Source organism: Lethenteron reissneri, chromosome 51 (assembly GCF_015708825.2).
Source record: "Lethenteron reissneri isolate LAM-NWPU_2019-01 chromosome 51, ASM1570882v1, whole genome shotgun sequence".
NCBI classification, from domain to species: Eukaryota; Metazoa; Chordata; class Hyperoartia; order Petromyzontiformes; family Petromyzontidae; genus Lethenteron; species Lethenteron reissneri.
This window is the reverse complement of record NC_083829.1, coordinates 8,676,827-8,699,027: the sequence shown is the minus strand read 5'-3', so window position 1 is coordinate 8,699,027 and position 22,201 is coordinate 8,676,827. Positions and strand designations below refer to the sequence as shown.

General features: G+C 47.3%; 1 protein-coding gene across 2 annotated transcripts; it reads left to right on the top strand.

Moving 5' to 3' along the window:
* Nucleotides 1-201: 201 nt before the first annotated feature.
* LOC133355529 (uncharacterized) lies at nt 202-21,496 on the top strand. Of its 2 annotated transcripts, none has more exons than XM_061572864.1 (5): nt 202-326; nt 13,257-13,352; nt 16,597-16,683; nt 18,703-18,825; nt 19,944-21,496. In XM_061572864.1, exons 1-5 carry the CDS (start codon nt 260-262, stop codon nt 20,030-20,032), a joined length of 462 nt encoding a protein of 153 aa, XP_061428848.1. In that variant the 5' UTR covers nt 202-259; the 3' UTR covers nt 20,033-21,496. The 2 variants fall into 2 exon arrangements, with proteins under 2 accessions (XP_061428848.1, XP_061428847.1); XM_061572863.1 differs by lacking the exon at nt 202-326 and adding an exon at nt 9,711-10,173.
* Nucleotides 21,497-22,201: the final 705 nt, after the last annotated feature.

Genomic DNA, 22,201 nt, shown 5'->3' with positions numbered 1-22,201 from the left:
CCTCTAATTCCCTGTGGCCGCCCGTGGGTTTGCTTTTCTACATATCTTATTGCGAAAAGCTTCCTCTGCTGCGGACTAATCTTGCCCACCGTGGTAAGGGGAGGGGAGGGGAGGCGTGGTTCTGTGCGGTGTACAGGCTGGGTACACGGGCGCACGCGCACACGACCCCATACGCGCAATCGTTCTTTGACGCCACAGGTCTGCGGCCGCGGTGGTGGACGGGCAAACGCGTTCACGCTTGGGGCGGTTGGCTCACAACATGACGTCGTCTGAACCGACCGAGGGCCGAGTTCTGTCTCTCTTCTGCATTGCGGCTCTGCTGTCCGGTGAGAAAAGCGTGAAAGTCCCGCTGTCACATGTGCACACGTGATCACATCGAGTGCGCCGTTCGGGTTGTGTGCTGAAACGTGTGACTTTGAACGGGTCTTGCCCTCCGTCGGGTCAAGCCGCTAACCCACCCGCGTGGTCTCTTTGTGGCCGAGGGACGTACGGCTTCGTGCGTGCCCACTTGCAAGCGCTACGGTTAACGTCGCGCGTGAAATAGTGCCAAAGACGCACCGCATGTCAGAAAGTGTCACAGAAGCCATGCATTAACGTGAGCCTAGAGGCCACACTGATGTTAAATTTCGATTTAAAGCTTTCGTGACTGCAGGGATTCATCTTCTTGGTTCTTTCGGTAAAGTCACGTAGAAGGGAAGTAATAAAATAATAAAAATAAGCCACAATATAATAAAATAATAAAAAGAAACCATAATATAATATAATTATTTTTTATTATTTTTATTATTTTATTACTTCCCTTCTACGTGACTTTACCGAAAGAACGAAGAAGATCACACTGACGTTGATAAGCCGCCTCAACGCTGCCCATGGTTCATGGGGAAGTTGTAAGCCGGGAGGGTTCACAGTTGCATCGGACTTGGAGTGTTTATTTTTTTTTACTTGAGCGTTGTTTCAGTCTTCTCACCCTGTGGGCCTGCAGGTCCAAGTCATGAGGCACATTTTGGCGACTTCCCAGAAGGGTTTTGGGTGACAGTGAAAAATGAGTGTGAATCCACACGTCCCGTACGAATCGTTACATCGCCACTAAAACAGTGGTGCTGTATTTACATCCTAAACTATACTTACACTTGCATTTAATTTCAAGAGAAAAATCACACGATGTCAAATTATTCGGATTTGTTTCCAGTTTTGACAACCGGAGACCCTTTTTTGAAAAATCTACTTCCTACACTTTTTTTTTATATCCCGATCGTGCTCCCGGCGTCGCGCGTCAGTGAAATTAAGCCTCAAACGAATTGACTACGATGGGTTTTTTCACGTGCAGTGATGAGTGACGAGGCTGCAACCCATCAACTCACAGGGCTAGAGAGCCCGGTTTTAATCGCAGGTGGCTGTAACCTGAATTCAAACCCAGGCCCTCAGCGCTTTGACCTCTGAACTACCGGGCCACCTCCTGCGACGAGACTATCTGATATTTTGTCAAGCGATCATTTCTTGGTGAGGCTTGATGGTTTCCCACATATCATAACTTCAAGACCTTGACTGGACACTTTTATACTCTTAGTTTTTTCGGTAAAGTCACGTAGGTAAAAAAAATGAAAATAAAATTAATAAAAATTAACCCGTAAAAACAAAGTTTTTCACTATAAATCCTTTATATGCGTGGCATCGGTTTTATTTTATTATTCATTTCTGTTTTTCTTGAGTAAGAGTTTCATTATTATCACATTGGTATTTTAAATTAAATATGAATTTTTTTTCCCTAAAAAGTGGAAAATTTTTGAAAATTTATTTTCACGAAAATAAATTGTCACGCACAACGAGGCTGTGTGCAAAATGTCAGCTCGATTGGATCACGGGAAGTGGGTTAAAAAACGACCGAAAGATTTGCACAGTCGTAAGCGCGCAAGCAAGCAAGCAAGTGAACTTAATATGAAGGATTTTAAAAAATAAAATAATTTATTAAATGTAATTTCATTTTTTTCTTACCTACGTGACTTTATCGAAAAAACTAAGAGTATGAATCCTTGCAGTCACGAAAGCTTCAAATCTATAATAGACACTTTTAATTTTGTCGATGAAATTCGCGACGAACAAAAAAGACGAGGCTCTGAGGAAAGCTGTCTCGGGTGTGGACCAATCAACTTCAAGGACAGTGCATACATTATCAGAGTTATGTTTTTTGTTTGCATTATGACTGCAGGTATTGTGGTCTATGCAAACATGACTCCTTGTAAAAAAAGGTGTCAGTTTTGTTGCCAGATAGAAGGGTAAAAAAAAATCAATTATCAAAAATGTACTTCTGTGTGTGCTATGCACGTTGAACTTATTTCGCGCTGTACGTAGCCAACCGTGCTAACCGGATGTAATGTCAGTTCCCCTATAATGCGGTAGTTGTGTTCCTGAAGAACACCGCGTAATGGAAACATCACGTTGTAATATAGGGTAAAGCACAGTCAACGATAACACGTGAGATGCGTTCGCAGGCTGAGCCACGGTGGGTAGCGTCTAAAAGCATCCAGCAGCATCCCGTCCTGTGCCATGCTACGCCGAGGCAGCCGTTACAACCGCTAACTCCACCTCGCGTCACGTGGTTCTGTTCATTCAATCGTGTTGTAGCCAATTCGCGTTATGAAGACACGCGGCGTTGTAGGAGAACGGACTGTACCACCTACCCCACACCGAAGTGTTTATTGCAGTTTTAGTCGACGGTGACCATGAGTGGACGGAAACAATCAGGCGTGACGGCCACTACGATTGCTTCCACGAACGATCAAGGCCTGACACCGCCGACTGCGACGAGAGGAAATGAACTCCATACGCTGCATGAGGATGCAGACTCGGATAAGTAACGTTTATTGGGTGCATTGAGGAAGACACAAAAATGGAAATGAAAACACAAGTACATGCACAATGCAGTAAAACGTCGTTATTCCGGTATTTGATCATTGGGGATAACTTGGCACGGCTGAGCTCTCGGCATATATACAGTGTTACCAATTCGCCATGAGCCGAATTGCCGTTCCGAATGGTCCAATGTCGGCACGCACCGCGACCAAAACAACGACTCGGTCTGGTGGTGGAGCATGTGGTGAGCATCAGTGCAGACCCGTCGCTTTGGACTTTACCCTGCTTACGCACTCCGTGCAAGCCAAACCCTCTCAGAAATGTCCTCTACATCGACCTCAATAAGTAATAGAAAGGGACTGAAGTATAAATCCCTTAGTCTGCGAGACAGAATCCAAAGTTTTGGATATAATTGATGCAGGGTGTGTGTGTCAATGCGTATGGTGTGTGGGTGGCTAAAGCACAGCAAGTTGGCACAGTAGGGGGCACAGGTGGTGCATCAGCCAGTCGTCTCAGTCGTCTCAGTCAGTCGACCCGTGGCACCTGCTGGGTCTGCCCCGTGACCTCCTGCCAGCGGGCGTTCGACAATTCACGTGGCCTCAAGGTGCACATGGCCTGGCACAAGCGTCGTGGTGACGTCACCGCAACTTAGTGGCGAATGGTGGTTGTTGTTGTTGTTGGTGTGTGAAGAGTTTGGAAAATATATTTTTTCTTTTTTTATTGGGGCAGGAGGCACAAGGAAGTACCATTGCACATATTTCGGAATATTGGATAATTCGGCAAGGCCAGAGCCCCATATGTGTCGAATTAACAAGGTGTCCGATATATTGAATATAGTTAACTCATTGGCAGACGGGATAGCACTGGTTAGCCAATGGCGAGATGTTATCTCCCTCGCCTGGTGTACAGGAGGGTCGTGAGTTCGATCCCTACCCTGACGCCTGCTGCTGTATATTTGGAGTTTGCGTGTTCTCCCCATCGTTGCGTGGAATTTTCTCCGGGTGCTCCAGTGTTCCCCTCCACATTTAGAAACAACACGCATTTTAAATTTTGTCTGCTATAAATTTGCACATGATGATAAGCCACTTCGTTGAGCTATTGTTTGTAATGGACAGGTCGCTTCTTAAAAATAGCTTTTCGCTCAGTGGGCCTTACCTGGTAAAATAAAAAAAATAGCTACAGTATTGTGAACGTGAAAATGACATGCCCCTCACACCAACAGTGAACAATGCATAGTGGACTTAAATTTTCCTCTTCTTGGTTCTTTCGGTAAAGTCACGTAGAAGGGAAGTAATAAAATAATAAAAACATAATAAACATAATAAAATAATAATAGTGAGAATTATTTTATTATGTTTTATTTTTATTATGTTATTACTTCCCTTCTACGTGACTTTACCGAAAGGACCAAGAAGATGAATCCCTGCAGTCACGAAAGCTTTAAATCGAAAAATTGGACTTAAATTCTTTCGTAGACGAGCCAAAGGGAACGACTCAAGCGAAGCCCACAAACCGAGACCCGACCAACGTTCCAAAGGTTATCCATAACAGAAGTTGTTTGGTAGTAGGTTTTTACCCTTTTAAACTGGTACAAAACTGACACCTTTATTCAAGGCATTATTATTATCATTATCAGAGTTGCTTCTTTTTGTTTGCTTTTTTGACTACTTGTGTTGTGGTTATTGCAAACATGATGCCTTGAATAAAGGTGTCAGTTTTGTACCAGTTTAAAAGGGTAAAAACCTACTACTATATTTTGCCACTGGTAAAAGAGATCTCATAGAGAAGTTGTTTGGGTTAGATCGCGTAAATATGTGTCATTACACAAATATAAATGTATAAACCTCTATTATGGAAAATATACTGTTCCACGGGTTGTCATATGCCAGACGATAATTGATTAAACATTTTTTTTAAAACACACTGCGTAGTACATCGATCGCTCAAAAAAAATTTTCTCCCGATGCTTTTAAAGCAACTTGTAGGTGCGATTGAGAAAGAACGTGTGCGGTCCAGCAAAAACCCACGTGGTTATCGCAGTGTCTGCGCGCAACACTGCCAAATGTTTAGCAGTGATAAGCTCCACACGGAACACCCAGTTTCTCTCAGCTGCCATCGGTCGTCGGCGTTGGGTGCGTTGTGGCTTGAAAACGCACACGCGAGATTTTGCGTGTGTTTACATTTTCAAAATTATAATAAAAAAATTAGCTAGTCGCGTGACTCAGAGATGAGAACGTTCGGCTGCTGTCGCGAATTTTGCATCTCGGTTCGAATCCGGGTTCAAACACTACGCTGCTCAGAGCAGGACCTCACCACGACTCTCTTAAGCGTTACCCCAACGATCTGGAACTCATCATTAGACCTCCTTTGTCAGTACCAAAATATAATAATAGGGGTTTTCCCCATTTTTTCTGCCAACAAAACTGAAACCTTTTTAACAAGGATTCATGTCTGCATTAACCACAATACTTGCGGTCAAAATGCAAACAAATGTACGCCTTTTGGCGTCCTCTGGTCGAGCACCAATTGGGTCCAGGCTCAAAAGAAAGCCGTCCCCTTGGTGTGGACCAATCGGTTTCAAGGACAATGCATATATTATCATAGTGTTTTTTTTTTAATTTGACTGCAAGTTTTGTGGTGAATGCAGACATGAATCCTTGTCAAAAGGTTTCAGTTTTGTTGCCAGAAAAAAGGGGAAAACGCACACGCTGCGAGCCTCGGTGTGTTTGGGAGGGAATTGCAAGTCTCCATATTTTATCGTGGCTTTTAATTAAACATGACTTGATTGTCTTTGCATTTTATTTTAGTGTGCAGTGTTTTGATATACCCACTTGAGTGGAGGTGATATTACATTTAAAATAAATAGCTTGAAAACAATTCTAAACTGTGTTGACAAAAAAACACCGTCAAAGTGAATACTAAACAAAAAGGTGTCAGTTTTGTTGCCAGATAAAAGGCTACAAAACCAATTATCATATTTTTTACTGGCAAATGAGGTTCCAATGGTGGAATTACCCCGGTCGATTCTATTGTCACGTAAAGCTTGCAATGCCACACTTCACCCCGTCGTAATTAACAATCATTATCTGCCACAGTCAAAAAAATAAAAAAATAAATGCTTGGCACAACCGTTCCTTCTAAGTTGTCGTGGGATGGCCGTGTATTCTTAATCTGACTGCGGAGGCAGCAAGCTTGAATTTCTTTCCTGTATCCAAATCCTTCTTTAACTCTGACGAAATGTCACCAAATTGAGCGACGTTTCCGTCATATCTGGGATGGATCACCCCAGTTTCCGCCTCACCGGACTTCATTCAACATCGACCGGGGAGGTTGGTAGACAAACAAAACAACAACAACAACAAGAGCCATATTTGTTCGAAAAATGTTTTTAAACCTCAAAATTTCAAGAGCCGCAACGCACCGTGCTCGATAAGAGGGACGGCGGCGGACCTCAAACACATTCCTGCGGAGGGAGCTGGTAGGAACGTTGTTGGGTTGCTCGGTCAATGGTCAGGGTCAACGGCGGCGTGGTGTATTCTGCAAATATGCCCGACTATATTTGACACGGTACATTGTACACTGCATACGACTTAAACAATGGAAATACTGCACGTGTATATGCATCACCCCATGATGCAGTCTTCGACATTGGAGTGGTAAGTACGGTACAGTAATTTTCCATTCTTGCATAACCCGTTTTGCAATTTTTTTTGCACATTCTTGCATAACGTAATGTTATGCAAGAATGTGCAAACATTTTGCTATTTTAAATAGTGATGACGTAGTGATTATCTGCCGTTTTTTAAACTCCGACGCCTCCGGTGAGAAAAGCGTGCCCACGTCCTCGGTTGCGCTGGTTTTGGCACTGCGATAAAAAAATAACAGCCACTTTATTAAATAACAGCCAGATCTGTAGCCGGCCGTACCCGTACCCTACCCGTACCCGGCTGCAACATGGCTTCATCCCAGAGGTCGCAATCAGGTACCCGATACCCTTACCCTACCCGTACCTGATTGCGACCTCTGGGATGAAGCCATGTTGCAGGCGCGGGTGGGTTGATTCTAGGAACTTGAATTGTGAGAAGAGACAAGACGTTGGGAAATGAGTGACAAACAGTTACTCACCAGTGACTCACGGACTACCCGTACTCGGCCGCACCAGGGTCGCAAACGGGTACCCGTACCCGGCCGGGTACGGGTAGCCGGGTATCGGGTAGGGTACGGGTACCCGGTTGCGACCTTTGGCGCTGGCACGGGCGCGCACATTATGGCCACGTGAACGTCACGGCACCGCACGAAAGGGGGGCGTCTTGGCGCACACTGGGAGCGCCTCGCGCTGACGTCTCGTCTCCAATATTCGGAGGGGCACCCCCCGTGGCAGCTGGCCGCGCGCGGCGCAAAGCAGCTCAGCGCCAGCCCCGTCTGTCAATAAGGGGGGGGGGGGGTAGGCAGGGCGGGGGGGCAACGATTATAATGTGTAATCTTAATTGAGTAACTGACTAGCCCTGCTCTTTGGTTCTTTCGGTAAAGGCACGTAGGTATGAAATTACATAAATCGCGACGTTTCTTTTGCAACACAAGCAATCATCATCAGGTGGGAAAACCACAGCAATAATTTTTGTTACTGAAGTGGGAGAGAGAGAGTTGCCGTGGTTAGAGGTTATATAGGTAAGAAAGGGGGAGGGGCAAGGCGGGAGAGAGAGGGGATGGGTGTGGTTTTCCCACCTGATGATGATTGCTTGTGTTGCAATCGAAACGTCGTGATTTATTTTATTTTACACCTACGTGACTTTACCGAAAAAAACAAAGAGTATGGATTCCTGCAGTCACGAAAGCTTCAAATCTAGATTGACTATCCGTATTTGTGCCCATTGATATATGCCGCGGCGTGGTGAATTTAAGACAATGTCCTTGCTGTGTGAAATGCCTGTACGTATCTCTCTCTCTCTATGTATCTCTGTGATATCTGTCTCTACTTACATGTCTGTCTATATGTCTCTGCTTCTGTGTTTTATCTCTTTCTCAAATCTTGCATTCTCAGGAAGAACGTAATCAACCAGGTAGGGTGTTGACTGTTATGTTATCCGACTCTCTGTTGTATTACATTACATTTCTAAGTCTACTAGATTTGTGTTTCTATTTCATTTATACCTGATGATGATTGCTTGTGTTGCAATCGAAACGTCGTATGCTAGTATTTAATTGATTATTTTCTCTTTATACGTGACTTTACCGAAAGAACCAAAGAGTAATTCCTGCAGTCACGAAAGCTCCAAATTAAGTGTGATACTCTTAGGTTTTTTCGGTAAAGTCACGTAGGTAAAAATAAATAATAAGAAATAAATATATATATAAAAATAATAGAAATAAAATAATAAATCACGACGTTTCGGAGGCAACACAAGTCTCCGTCATCAGGTGGAACCGTCACAGCTGAATTTACTGTGATAATACAATAAATTCAGCTGTGACGGTCGTAATTTATAATTGTATTTCTATTATTATTTATATAATATTCTTAGGTTTTTTCGGTAAAGTCACGTAGGTAAAAAACATTAAAAAGTAAAATAAAATAAAAATCACGACGTTTCGGAGGCAACACAAGCTTCCGTCTTCAGGTGGTACCGTCACAGCCACGACAGCTGTATCAAGTAAATGAGAGATTGCAGAAGCCACCACTCCGTTTATATAATGGTTGGAGGAGGTGGTGGAGCAAGGGCCGCATACTTTTATTAATATGGTAAGGTGAGGCTTAAGACTAAGAATAGACTGCATAACAAAGGCTGAGCCTTTGTTATGGAGAGGTGCGGTTTGTGACTCAACCTGTAACAGGGAGACCACCACTAGACATGGTAAAACTGTGATGGTTGTCTGTCAAATAAGATTGGCAAATAAGTGTAGTTAAATCTTTTTTGCATGGTTAATCACATCTTTCCAATGATTACTCAGTTTGTAACCGTCATCACGGTTGAAATTATGTCTGTGTTTGTATATTTGTATGGCTTCGTGTACAAACCTTTGATGGTAGCCAGGAGGTTTGCAGAGAACCTTGGTCTCGGAAAATACAATTTCATGAGAGCCCACTGAGTTGTAGCAATGATCGGCAACGGCCGAAGAATCAGTTCTTTATTGTTCTTTATTTTTACCTACGTGACTTTACCGAAAAAAACCTAAGAGTAATTCCTGCAGTCACGAAAGCTCCAAATTAAGTATAAATGCCTGTCGATTGCAGCAACTGCGGCAGTCCAGCTCTGCCAAGGTGACCATACACCCGTGAGCGCAACTCTGGGAGGCAGCGTCGCCTTCCCCGCGAATCGTTCAATCGACGAAATCGAGCACGTGCATCTCGTCTATAACAAAACTGGCGAAGAATTTGTTGTTTTTATTTGGTACAAAAACAAGAGCATACCGTCGCGCGGGGACCGGCAGAAGTACGCTTTCAAGAATGCGACGTTGCACATTCTAAATATAACCGCCAACGACACTGGAGTTTACGAATTTGTAGTCGAAACTTACACCAGCATATATTCCGTCGGTGCTTCAGGCTAAGTATTGCTGGTAAGTACAAAGACAAAGATCCCCCGTGGAGCCTTAACAGACAGTCGGGGCAAGTGCTGTCAGCGAGTAGCACCTATGAAGGCCGACACGGCACACGAGGGGGTGGGTGGCCAGCACCACGCCCGGCCGCCTTCGTCTCCCGAGTGGCGATGTTTACACACCGCAACAGGTACTCATTTGAGGCTGAGTCTACCTAGGGGAGGCCCAGGACCGGCCGTCACAGATCGCGCCTCTCGCTCGGCACGAGGTCGAGCGAAACATAACTTTGACCGATTAAAAAACAACAAAAATACATCGGTTACTTTAGCGATGAAATAACTCGACTCTCACTGCCACCGCTGTCTTGCCACCACCGTAGGGGCAACCCCCAGGGAGGCACCCCCCCCCCCACTGCCCTTTCGACAAGTCGCTCTGACCGGCGGTGTGACGAAGCTGACGGCCAAACAGCGGTGGCACTGACACAGAGAGGGGCCGTGTACATGCAACGTCCGGCTGGACACTCTCCCTCTATTTGCGGGGAGTTTGAGCACCGCTATTCGTGGCTCCACGTGTCCATGCCGTGTCCGTGCCGTGTGTTTGTGTGTTTCCCTTCAGTGCCTCCATCGCCACTTGACAACGATTCCTACCCCGTAGGTGGCAATGTCTCAAGAACAATGAAGCTCGCGTTCATTTCCGTGGGCGTGGTGGTTTGCGTATTGGTCATGTCCGCTGCAGGAGTCGCCTTGTACAAAAGCAGCCGCCCAGGATGCAAGATTACCAGTCAAGGTGCTTTGCGTGTTTGTGTAATGGGTTCCGGAGACACTTGTAGAGGTAACTTCTTTATTACAATACGACACTCCCACAGTCCTGATACTCTGTTACAGCCTAGGTACACAGCCTAGGTACACAGCCTAGGTACACAGCCTAGGTACACAGCCTAGATACACAGCCTAGATACACAGCCTAGATACACAGCCTAGATACACAGCCTAGCGACACAGCCTAGGTACACAGCCTAGATACACAGCCTAGATACACAGCCTAGCGACACAGCCTAGGTACACAGCCTAGATACACAGCCTAGATACACAGCCTAGATACACAGCCTAGATACACAGCCTAGGTACACAGCCTAGGTACACAGCCTAGGTACACAGCCTAGATACACAGCCTAGATACACAGCCTAGGTACACAGCCTAGATACACAGCCTAGCGACACAGCCTAGGTACACAGCCTAGATACACTATTCTGGCTACACTCTGGGGTCCTCCGGCTACAATTACCCTAGGGGAGGCTAATCTGACCCGACCCAGCCAAGGTGCGGGTCTGGACTCTGGCTTCCTCGGAACTCGCCCTTACAAGGACGTAGAGCCGGGAGTCCCAGAGTCCCACCACTGGACCTCACAGCGTCCCAGCGGGACGAGGGGGTCCAGGGTCCTAAGCTGGCTGGTCTTGAGCTACGACTGGCCCCGATCGGCCAGGGAGCTGCCCTTTTATGCCTCGTCCCCAACGAGGGGTGGGGTTGTGTGCACCCCCAGATACCCCACAGAGCACACACAGCCCCCCCGTTGGTGGCGCCAAGGGGCTTAAGTGTCTGGGGTGCCTGGGATCCTAGCGCCTGGCGCCGATGGCTTATCTGCCTAGGATCCCAGAGCCCCCAGCAGCCCCTCCCCTCTTATGGCACTACATTTGCAACTTATACGGGCACGCTTGCGTCTACAGCACCTGCGTATGTTGTCTCTATTCTGTTCTGGATTTATCAAGCGCCTTTTACAAAGGCGCTTGATAACGCTACGGTACAAAAGGGCGAGAGAAGGGATGGTGATCGGGTAAGTGACCAAGGGGTGGAGTGAGCGAGGTGGGAGGCTGCGGGGGTGGAGGGGTTCGGGGCGTTAGGTGGTGCAGGTAGGGGGTGGCGGAAGAGGAATGGGAAAATGTGGTGGAGAAAATAGATCGGACCTGAGGGCAGTGCGAAAAGAGGAAAGCGATGGGAGAGAGCCGGGTGTGGAGAGAGATTTTGTTGCAGTCCTGCGCCCAGTGGCACCCCCTGGCTAAAACTCCCTGCATCTTGTCCGACCTTGACAAGTCTTCATTTCACCATATAACCTCCCTTCAAGATGTCGAGCGGCATCTATCTCTGTCTCTTGGCCTCCTACCGAACATTCGACTTTCATGATGATGATGATGATCTTTTGGCTAAACAATCGGAACAAAGATGGTCACTGCGTCGCAAGCTTTCAGGAGCGCTTCTGCGGCCGTCTGGAACGCTCTTCCTTCCGATGTTAGGAAGCCACTGGAGCTATACACTTTTAAATCGAGATTGAAAACGCATTTCTTTAGAAGTGCTTTTTGTGTTAAATCTGCTGTCCTTCCCCCACAGCTCCGATTATCACGGTTGGCTACGTACAGTGTAAAGAAGCTCAATATACATACAATCCTTCCCGAACTTCCTTCATTGAGCTTTCACCTCTGAGAATGTGACCAATCCGTAACTGTAACCTTTCTTCATCATGAGGCCTCCTTTGCCAGTACCGAAATATACTAATAGGGGGTTTCCCATTTTTTCTGGCAACAAAACTGACACCTGTTGCAAGGAATCATGTCAACATTAACCACAATACTTGCAGTCAAATGCAAACAAAAAACAATACTCTGATAATGTGTGCATTGTCCTTGAAACTGATTGGTCCACACCAGAGACAGCTTTTTCTTAGAGCCTAGTCTCATATGGTGTTCGACCAGATGACGCCAAAAGGCGCACAGTTCAAAGACAACGCATTATCAGAGTAATGAGAGCTCGGGGTGAGCAACTACATCATGGGACCTCCTTTGCCAGTACCAAAATATACTAATAGGGGGTTTCCCAGTTTTTCTCGCAACAAAACTGACACCTGTTGCAAGGAATCATGTTAACATTAACCACAATACTTGCCGTCAAATGCAAACAAAAAACAATACAGTACTCTGATAATTTATGCATTGTCCTTGAAACTGATTGGTCCACACCAGAGACAGATTTTTCTTAGAGCCTCGTCTCATATGGTGTTCGACCAGATGACGCCTGCTCTGGAGTTTCTCAATTTTCCATCCGGTGCCATATACCCACACGCATCTCAACGCGTTATTTCCAGTCCGTTTTACCTCAGGTCGGCTGCAAACTGATCGGCCCGGCTGTCATGCGATGAACGTTGCTCTCAGGTGGCTAGAGCAGGTGGGGAACTTTGCCAACATGTAACGTGAAGTGATCTCAGAGGTGGCTCTACAATGTCCGCTTCCGAGTCGAAATCCGCACGGATCCTTCGTCTGCACGAAATGAGACCGACAGCGCAATCAATCCGGATGAAATTGCGAGAGAGAGAAAAGAAAGTACAGAGAAAATGTACGAATGGAGGTTTGAGCGCAAACACTCCACTAGGAGGGGATGATGACCGGCGGTCGAGACTGCTGCTGGAGTAGAACTCAAAGGAGAGAACTTCCATCCCAGAGATGACTTGTTCGTTTACAAGATCACGAGAGGTAGCGGTTGCTTTGGGAAGCCTTCACCCAGCAGTGGATAGATAATGTCTGTTGCTGCTGCTGCTGTTGATGAAGTACAATCATTAAGAGAGGGTTGCGGTGCGTATTTTGATTTTCTGTTTGCACATAGTCACTTTAAGATGTTTTCTTGTTCATGTTTTTGTTTTTTGTTTGTTGCGGTTGCACCCGATTCAAGAGCCGAATGGCTCACAGAGCTACACCTAATAAATGAACTTTGAACTTTTATTTAGTGTCGCCTTGTGGAAACGTTATCAGCTTGCCGATGAAACATCGAAGCGTGCGAATGCATAACATGAGTGAAAGCAACTGGCTGTCTTGCTGTGTTCACAGCTGTGGAGGATGATGCCGACCTCGACACGGTGTATAGCACTATTAACGATGTCCTGACTGTCGAGCACATTGAAATAAAGGAGTTTTATTCCGAAGGTAAGAACAATGATGAACTGCCAAGCAAAGACAAAGAGACCCCCCCCCCGTATAGCATTAACAGACTTGGTACAAGTGCTGTTAGCGAGCACCTACGAAGGCCGACACGGCCACACGAGGGGGTGGTTGGCCAACACCACGCCCGACCGCCTTTGTCTCCCCAGTGGCGATGTTTGCACACCGCACCAGGTACTCATTTGAGGCTGACTCGACCTAGGGGAGGGGTAGGGGGGCCCAGGACCGGTTCGGATACCCGCCACCGGTGTTGACCGTGAGCGGCAATCGAACCCGGGTCACCATGTTCTTTATCGCAATGCGCTAACCGCTACAACACTCCCCACAACTCCTAAACACACACACGCACCCGCTTAACTACTGCACTCTGGAATGACCACGTGGCTTTCACTTCCAATGTTGTGGGGGTGGGGGGGAAGGGGGTTGTAGTTTTTGGTGGTGCCTCGATCATGGGGAGGTGATAATCCACCCAGCATCTGCACTCAAGCTGCAGTGATATACAGCTATCGTGCTGTGACGGTTCCACCTGAAGACGGAGGCTTGTGTTGCCTCCGAAACGTCGTGATATTTATTTTATCTTTATTTTACTTTTATTAATTAAAAATTTTTACCTACATGACTTTACCGAAAAAAACCTAAGAATATGAATCCTTGCAGTCACGAAAGCTTAAAATCTAGAATCTGCAGTGATGAGATGAACTCGCGTGTGGCTGCTGCTGCCCAGGTGGATTGCAGGCCCCCCCCCTTACCTCCCCCACAGCCCAGCGGCATTGCCGGGGTTCGGTTTGTGCGTAACATGCGGCTCACCTATTTCGACCAAAAATTCGCTCTGCTACGCGGTTTGAATTCACGCCTGCTGCGGCTGTGTCGTCAGACGTGGGGCTATGTGTGTGTGTGTACCCAGAACCGGCCCTAGACCTTTGGGGGCCCTAAGCAAAATTTGGTTGGAGGCCCCTTTGATGTATGATGTTTTTCACCCACGAGCTAGCAGTGACTCTAGGGGGCCCTCTGCTGGCCACGGGGCTCTTTGCAATTGCAAGGGTCGCTTAGTGGCTGGGCCGGCTCTGGGTGTACCGTGGGGAGCGGTAGTGTAGCGGGTAGCGCACTTCGCTATGAACCCGGCGTCGCGAGTCCGATTCCCGCTCACGGCCAACACCGGTGGCGATTATCCGAACCAGTCCTGGGCCATCAATAGATCGACTCGGCTTCAAATGAATACCAGATGCAAGCGGCCAGGTCTGGTGTTGGCCAGCCCACCCCCTCGTGTGTCACAGTGCCGACCATCATAGGTGCTCGCTAATAACAACCTGTCCCAACAGTCCATTAAGGCTACACGGAGGGAGTCTTGATTGCGCCCTTCTTTTGGAACCCATCATCACCGACTACTACTACCGCCGCATAGAGCGAGGGGGTAACCCGCATTGCATCGCCTGACTGCGAGAGACGACCACAGCTTGCGGAGGCCGTCATGCAGCAGCAGATTGCTCATGACTGCTACCGCTGCTCCTAAGTGATATCTGAATTCGCCCGCCCCATCCCACCCATTCACCAACCCCCACTGACACGTCTGGTGAAGTATGGTGAAATAAACCCCGCCCGCCATGGGTAACGTTAAGTGGGGATAGGGGCTGGGAAGACTGTGTGACAAGAGGGCTGAATTTATGCGTTTGGCTAAATGTGTGGAAGCTTCTGACACAATCGCAGGCGGCAACGGTGCGGGTGGGGATGCCTCTTGCCCCACACTTGGCGAACGAGGTGGTGCAGGGTGATAACCAAGGAGCCGATCGGCATTTAAACTCGTAAAGGGTGTCATGAGCGGAGGGAGCGGTGGTGCAACGGTTCGCAACACTGCCCTACGTGCAACCGGCGACCTGGATTCAGTTCCTGCCCACGGTCAAAATTGGTGGCGAGTGATATCCGAACCGATCCTAGGACAGCTTTTTTCCCAGTAAATATAATGTGTTTTACCCTTTCTGGCAATAAAACAGGAGTTGTGTTACGCTATTCAAACACCAAATAGCAACCTTTTGCAAGGGATAAAGTTACTGCATTAACCACACACGGTACCTGTGAACATGTAAACAAAAACATGCTCTGGTAACATACGCATGGTCTTTGAAACGGAATGGCCTACACCAGAGATGGCCTTCTTTAAAGAAGCCAATGCATACATTATCAATTAATATACATTATCAATTAATATACATTATCAATTAATATACATTATCAAACACATTCCTGCGGAGGGAGCTGGTAGGAACGTTGGGTTGCTCGGTCAATGGCCAGGGTCAACGGCGGCGTGGTGTATTCCGCAAATATGCCCGACTGTGAGGGCGGGCACAAGCCGGCGTGAGTAGGTTAAACGTTGAGTTTTATAAGGGCACCACAGGGTGACCAGCCCCTCCCCACCCAGCCCTACCCCTCCCACCCCCCACCCAGCCCCACCCTCCCCACCCAGCCCCACCCTCCCCACCCAGCCCCTCCCCACCCAGCCCCTCCCTCCCCACCCAGCCCCTCCCTGCACGACGGACGGACGGACACAATAATCCACTGTGGGCTGGTGGATCCAGTGGGTTGCTACCAGTATTAATATATATTATCAGAGCATGTTTGCATGTTAACCAGAAGTACATGTGGTGACTGCAGACTTGATTCCTGACAAAAGGTTTCTATTTAGGTGTTTGAACATTCATAACACCTCCTGTTGTATTTCCACAAAGGGTAAAACACCTATACAGTACTTAATCTAGATTTGAAGCTTTCGTGACTGCAAGTATTCATATCCTTAGGTTTTTTCGGTAAAGTCACGTAGGTAAAAAATCCAAATTAATAAAAGTAAAATAAAAATTAAATAAAAATCACGACGTTTCGGAGGCAACACAAGCTTCCGTCTTCAGGTGGAACCGTCACAGCATGCTTGCTGTAATCAAGTAAATGGTTACAGCTATCGTGCTGTGACGGTTCCACCTGAAGACGGAAGCTTGTGTTGCCTCCGAAACGTCGTGATTTTTATTTCATTTTTATTTTACTTTCATTAATTTAGATTGTTTTACCTACGTGACTTTACCGAAAAAATCTAAGAATATGAATACACCTATACTTAGTTTTCATGATCCTGGACTAACCTCCATCCACTCCACCGGCCGGCACTGGCCAGAGTGGTGAAGTAATGGTGAAGTAAGCCGAATGACAGAAGGATAATCTTGATTTTTGTCTTGTTTTTTTACAGTCTTTCAGGCTAGAACGAAATCGCCTTATGAATATGCACAGGTAGACGGAGACATAATCAGGAATGCGCCTCCTGTGAACAGTGCAGGTACGTTCGCCACCCACTGTGTGCACTTACACACAGACACGCACCGCATTCATTACTGCCGACGTGGAGATACTCGTACAAGTCCCATCTCACACTCGCGGGACAACACCACGCAGCATTACACCACACCTCGTCAACCCTTTAAATCGCTGTAGTAAACCTCTTCATCTGCACGATGTTCCAACGATTTAAACAACAACAACACACGCACAATGGTGTACCACTCACCAATCACATCGCTGGGTGGACAGAGCTGGCGGTGGTGGTAGGGGGTGGGGTAGTGTTGGTGGTGGTAGGGGGTGGTGGTAGGGGGTGGTGGTGGTAGGGGGTGGGGTGGTGGTAGGGGGTGGGGTGGGGTGGTGGTAGGGGGTGGTGGTAGGGGGTGGGGTGGTGGTGGTAGGGGGTGGGGTGGTGGTGTGGTAGGGGGTGGGGTGGTGGTAGGGGTGGTGGTGGTGGTGGTAGGGGGTGGTGGTGGTGGTGGTAGGGTGGGGTGGTGGTAGGGGGTGGGGTGGTGGTGGTGGTAGGGGGTGGGGTGGTGGTAGGGGTGGTGGTGGTGGTAGGGTGGGGTGGTGGTAGGGTGGTGGTGGTAGGGGGTGGGGTGGTGGTAGGGGGTGGGGTGGTGGTGGTGGTAGGGTGGTGGTAGGGGGTAGGGTGGTGGTGGTGGGGGTGGTGGTCCCTACGAGAGAGAGAGAGCGAGGCTCTACCTCGGTAAACAACAACCACCACCACCACAACAACCACCACCACAACAACCACCACAACCACAACAACCACCACCACAACGAAAAACAAATGATACATTACATTGCAGCGTACGCACGGAGCAGCCCTGCAGCTGCTCAGAATTGGAATCTGTCCTGAGGCTGGAGAAATCCGAAGAGCCATGAAGCTCTTTGTTGCAGATGTCCAATAGGATTTGCTCTCAACCGCCGCTGGTTGAAGGTCCTCCGCTGCGTGGGGAGTTTAAGAGAGCTCCTGTCCCGGGAAATTTGGCCTACTCTTCCATACTGGCCAGGCAATCCTGGAAGAGGCCGGAGCAGCCACGGAAATCTGTATTTTATTGATATTTAGCAACTGCAATAAAAACAAATACATGGAGTGTTGTATTGTTGTAATCATTAACGTGTAGGGCTTGAGTATAGTTCGTAATCGCGACGGGGGAAGCGTTGACGGGCAGCAGTGGACCCCCCCCCCCCCCCGCATTAACCACTAACAGTACTCGTGGTTAACATGCAAACAAAAGTGCTCTGATAATTCACTATGTAACACAATTTTTGTTCCTGGGTAGTAAGTGTTATTTCCTAATTGCGTATGCCTGAAAAGTATTAAAAAAATGGCTATTATTCCCCACAAACTTTGCTTTTGTGACCAGGACAGTGATATTTTGAAATGTAACTATTTGAAATGAGAAAACGGGCGAATTTGTGTCTTTTCGTTCACATTAAGTCAGAAGAAAACCAGATATTAATCTAAATTAACATATATTTATACTAAAGTAATACAAAATTACTATAAACGATTTGGAAGTGAATAGTTTTTTGGAATTTACGATTATACTGTAAATCACTTTCACGAATCAGCCCTCAAATGTAGTCTCCCATCATGTTCTCGTTATACTGTCCTTGGTAGCGGCGTTCAAAGTCCAGATAATCCTGGTGGAAGCGCTCGCCTTGCTCCTCCGAGTACGCTCCCATGTTCTCCTTGAATGTATCAAGATGAGCATCAAGGACGTGGACTTTGAGGGACATCATTCTCACCAGCTCCACATAGTTTAAGACCTTGTGATTGCCCAGGAAGCCACAAACCACTGCGACAAAGCTGTTGCAAGTCGCTTTCTCCTTACTAGTGAGCTTCTTGGGAAATTCATGGCAACTCCAGGATCTCATTTATCTGTGGTCCGACGAAGACACCGGCTTTGACCTTTGCCTAAGCCAGCTTAGGGAAGAAGTCTTGAAGGTACTTGAAGGCTGCCGACTCCTTATCTTTGGATATTGCAGTAAAGCTTGCGACTGGTTTCAGGCCCTTCGTCTAGGTGTGATGGCCAGACTCCTGTGTATGACGATATAATGCCACAGATCAACTTGCAGAGCGACGACAACGCCTTCACCCACGCCAACTCGGACAGTGCCATAACAGTCGCCGGTAAGGGAGCAATCGCGCACGGCACGGACATGCGGGGCGGACACGACGGACTTGTGCCGTCACGGACGCCGATGTAGCAAACGGCAGTTCCATTATTTCTGACAATTTGGATGTTTTATAGCGGCAGTTCTCAACCCTTATTGCCTTTATCCAACGCGGCGTTACGAAAGGCGTTTGTGTCACGCTGTGTGTTTGATGCGGTACGGGAGGATGTGGAGCTGAGTGGACATGCTGACGACTGGTACTAGCGGTGTCAAGATCGGCCTCTATGGAGGAGGCTCGTGAAAGACGCTGCTGGGCAGCTGGAAGCAGGCGCCCTCCAACAACAACTGAGGGCAGAGGAGCGACGCTCACAACAACGAGCGGAGTGCTGGGCGGCTAAAATACAGAAAGTTGGCACAATAGGAGGTACAGCTGGTGCATCTACCAGTCATCTCCGTCAGCCAACCCATGCAACCTGCTGGGTCTGTCCCGTGACCTCCTGTCAGCGAGCATTCGACACTTCACGTGATAGCCTCAAAGTGCACCTGGCCTGGCACAGGCGCCGTGGTGACGTCACCGTCACTTAGTGGTGAATGGCGGCTGTGTTGGTTTTGGTTTATTTAGATATTTCGCCGGCAACGTGGCGCTTTCGTTTCCACCGCGCACGTTTGAAATTCCTCCTGCACGGTGTCCATGCTGCAGCCCGGTGCCCTTCCCCGACAGGCTAAAGGTGTTCCCGGCACAGAGGGGCAGGGCACCCTTGGGGTTGAGCACCGCTGCTTTAAATCCTGCCAAACGTTCCCCTTGGGTTGCCTTAACGTCTAATTTCACGATAAAAATGACTTGTGGTGATAATAATTAAAAATAACGCGAAGCTTCTTCTTGGTTCTTTCGGTAAAGTCACGTAGAATGGAAATAATAAAATACGAAAAATAAAACATAATAAAAGAATATAATATAAAATAATATAATAATATAATAAAATAATTTTTCCCATTCTACGTGACTTTACCGAAAGAACCAAGAAGATGAATCCCTGCAGTCACGAAAGCTTTAAATCGAAACGCGAAGCTTGTCTACCGGATTTTAACATTTTTGCATTTCCCCCCCCTCCTCCTACCCCCTTACATTTTAAGAGTCGCCGTACGCTGTCGCAGTGGACTGCCTGAGCTCAGAGGATTCCACGATGGATGTGGTCGCAGTCAAAGAAACGTCACAGTCCTGAGTGTCCGCTAACGGCTGCCAATATCTCGCATCGGTACCTGCCGAGAGTAGCAAATCGTTCGGCAATCACTCGATAATCCCACTGCCTCCCTCCGCCCCCCCCCCCACCAACTCGTTTCAAATGGCCATCACATAAATCGCCATCGTTGGTCGCAGTGAATAAATTGGAACCACTAAAGCGATGCCATCCCAGGTGGTGACCGACGAGTGATGAGATACCAATATGGTCTGGGGGCCTGTGGACCCACACGGCTTGGGACCCCTTGGCCTGGGACCCCATGGACCACAGGCAAGAACAGACGCGGTCGATTCCAAGTCCGGTGCAACGTGAGCGATACGTAACCCCGGTCTCGATGCATATCCTGAAGACAATGTCGTGGGTGCGTGGGATCCCTTTCGACGGTGCAACGTCGCATATGTCCAACTCGCAAGGTGCCGGGGGTTTTTGGCGGATGTTGTGAGATGGTCGGATATGTTGACATTCGTAGGCGACGGCGGTTGAACCACCGGCACGCACGGAGGTGACTGGACAAAGTTGAAGCGTCTCACTGCTTTAAACATGGGGAAATGCTTTGCTGTACACATGCGTCAACAACACTGTGGGCTTTAAAGGAAAAATATATAATAGGCGACGTTTTGGGCAATGGATGGGCCCTCTTCATAGTACGTAAAGGACATTGAAAAAGGGGTCATCACCTGAAACGTCGCCTTGTGAATTTTTTTTATATAGCCAGTGTTGTTGAGTTGCTTTCGTTTAATTTGTGCACCGCTCAACCCAGCAGCCATCACCTGATGATGTGTTCAATGTATGTTTATGTTGAACTTCTTTCGCACCATACATAGCCAGCCGTGCTAATTGAATGTGTGGGGGAAGGACAACAAACTAAACACAACAAGTAATATTTAAAACATATATTTTTAAAACACGCTTTTTATGAAATGTACTCGTAATGGAAGAACTCCACGACTCCAGGAAGTGGCCCGAAGCTTGCCATAACGTAAGGGACCGTGGCCAATTACAGCCAACGTCAGTTTACCGTGGACAATTAGACCCAAGCCGAAACATAACATATAAAAAATAATGTTTTTAAACATATGCTTTCTTATTTTTTTTGTATGATAGAATATAGTATTGTCATCAGTATGACATAAGTATACCAAGTTTGCAGTCGATACCACATTGGGAAGTGGGTAAAAATTGAGTCACAAGATTTGAGGAAACAACGACAACAACAACAGACAGACAGAGTGAGTTAAATAAAAGCGTGTAAGAAGTAGTTCGAAAAAAACGAGTTTTCAATCTAGATTTAAAAGTGCATAGCACCAGTGGATTCCTAATATCGAAGGGAAGAGCGTTCCAGACGGCCGCAGAAGCGCATCTGATAGCACGCTATTCAGTGACCGTCTTTGTTCGATGGCCAGCCAAAATCCGCTGCGAGGATGACCAGAGTTCACGTGATGTGTCATGCTCGTAGGTAAAACATTAAAATTAATAAAAGTAAAATAAAATAAAAATCACGACGTTTCAGAGGCAACACAAGCTTCCGTGTTGCCTCCGAAACGTCGTGATTTTTATTTTATTTTACTTTTATTAATTTTAATGTTTTACCTACGTGACTTTACCGAAAAAACCTAAGAATATGAATCCTTGCAGTCACGAAAGCTTCAAATCTAGAATGTGTCATGCTCCTTGACGAGATAAGCGATGCATTGTGGTTCATTTGTGGCAAGCACTTTGCGTGTAACGAGTGCAACCTTACGATGCATTCGTTCAGCAACCGGAAGCCAATGCAATTCGGCGAGCACTGGACGGACGTGGTCGGACCTTGCACTACCCGACACGACCACGTGGCAGTCCGGGCGATGATCTGTCCAAAGAGTCACAGTCCCCTGGCTCTAATTCACAAATCACCGAGCGTATCATGCGAGGGTGAATACATGGGTTGATCTCACAATCCATGCAAGCGAAACACACCCCACGGTAGCGCGTATGAGCAACGCACCTTGAGCAGGTGCCGTGCCAACGTATTGTATATATTGAGATACGCTCACACTTGGATGCTGTGGTTTTACATTGTTTTGTTATTATACATACGCACTTTCTTACATCTATGCACAGCATATATGGGAAAATACCACGTGCTGATACCATATTTAATTAGGGGCCGTC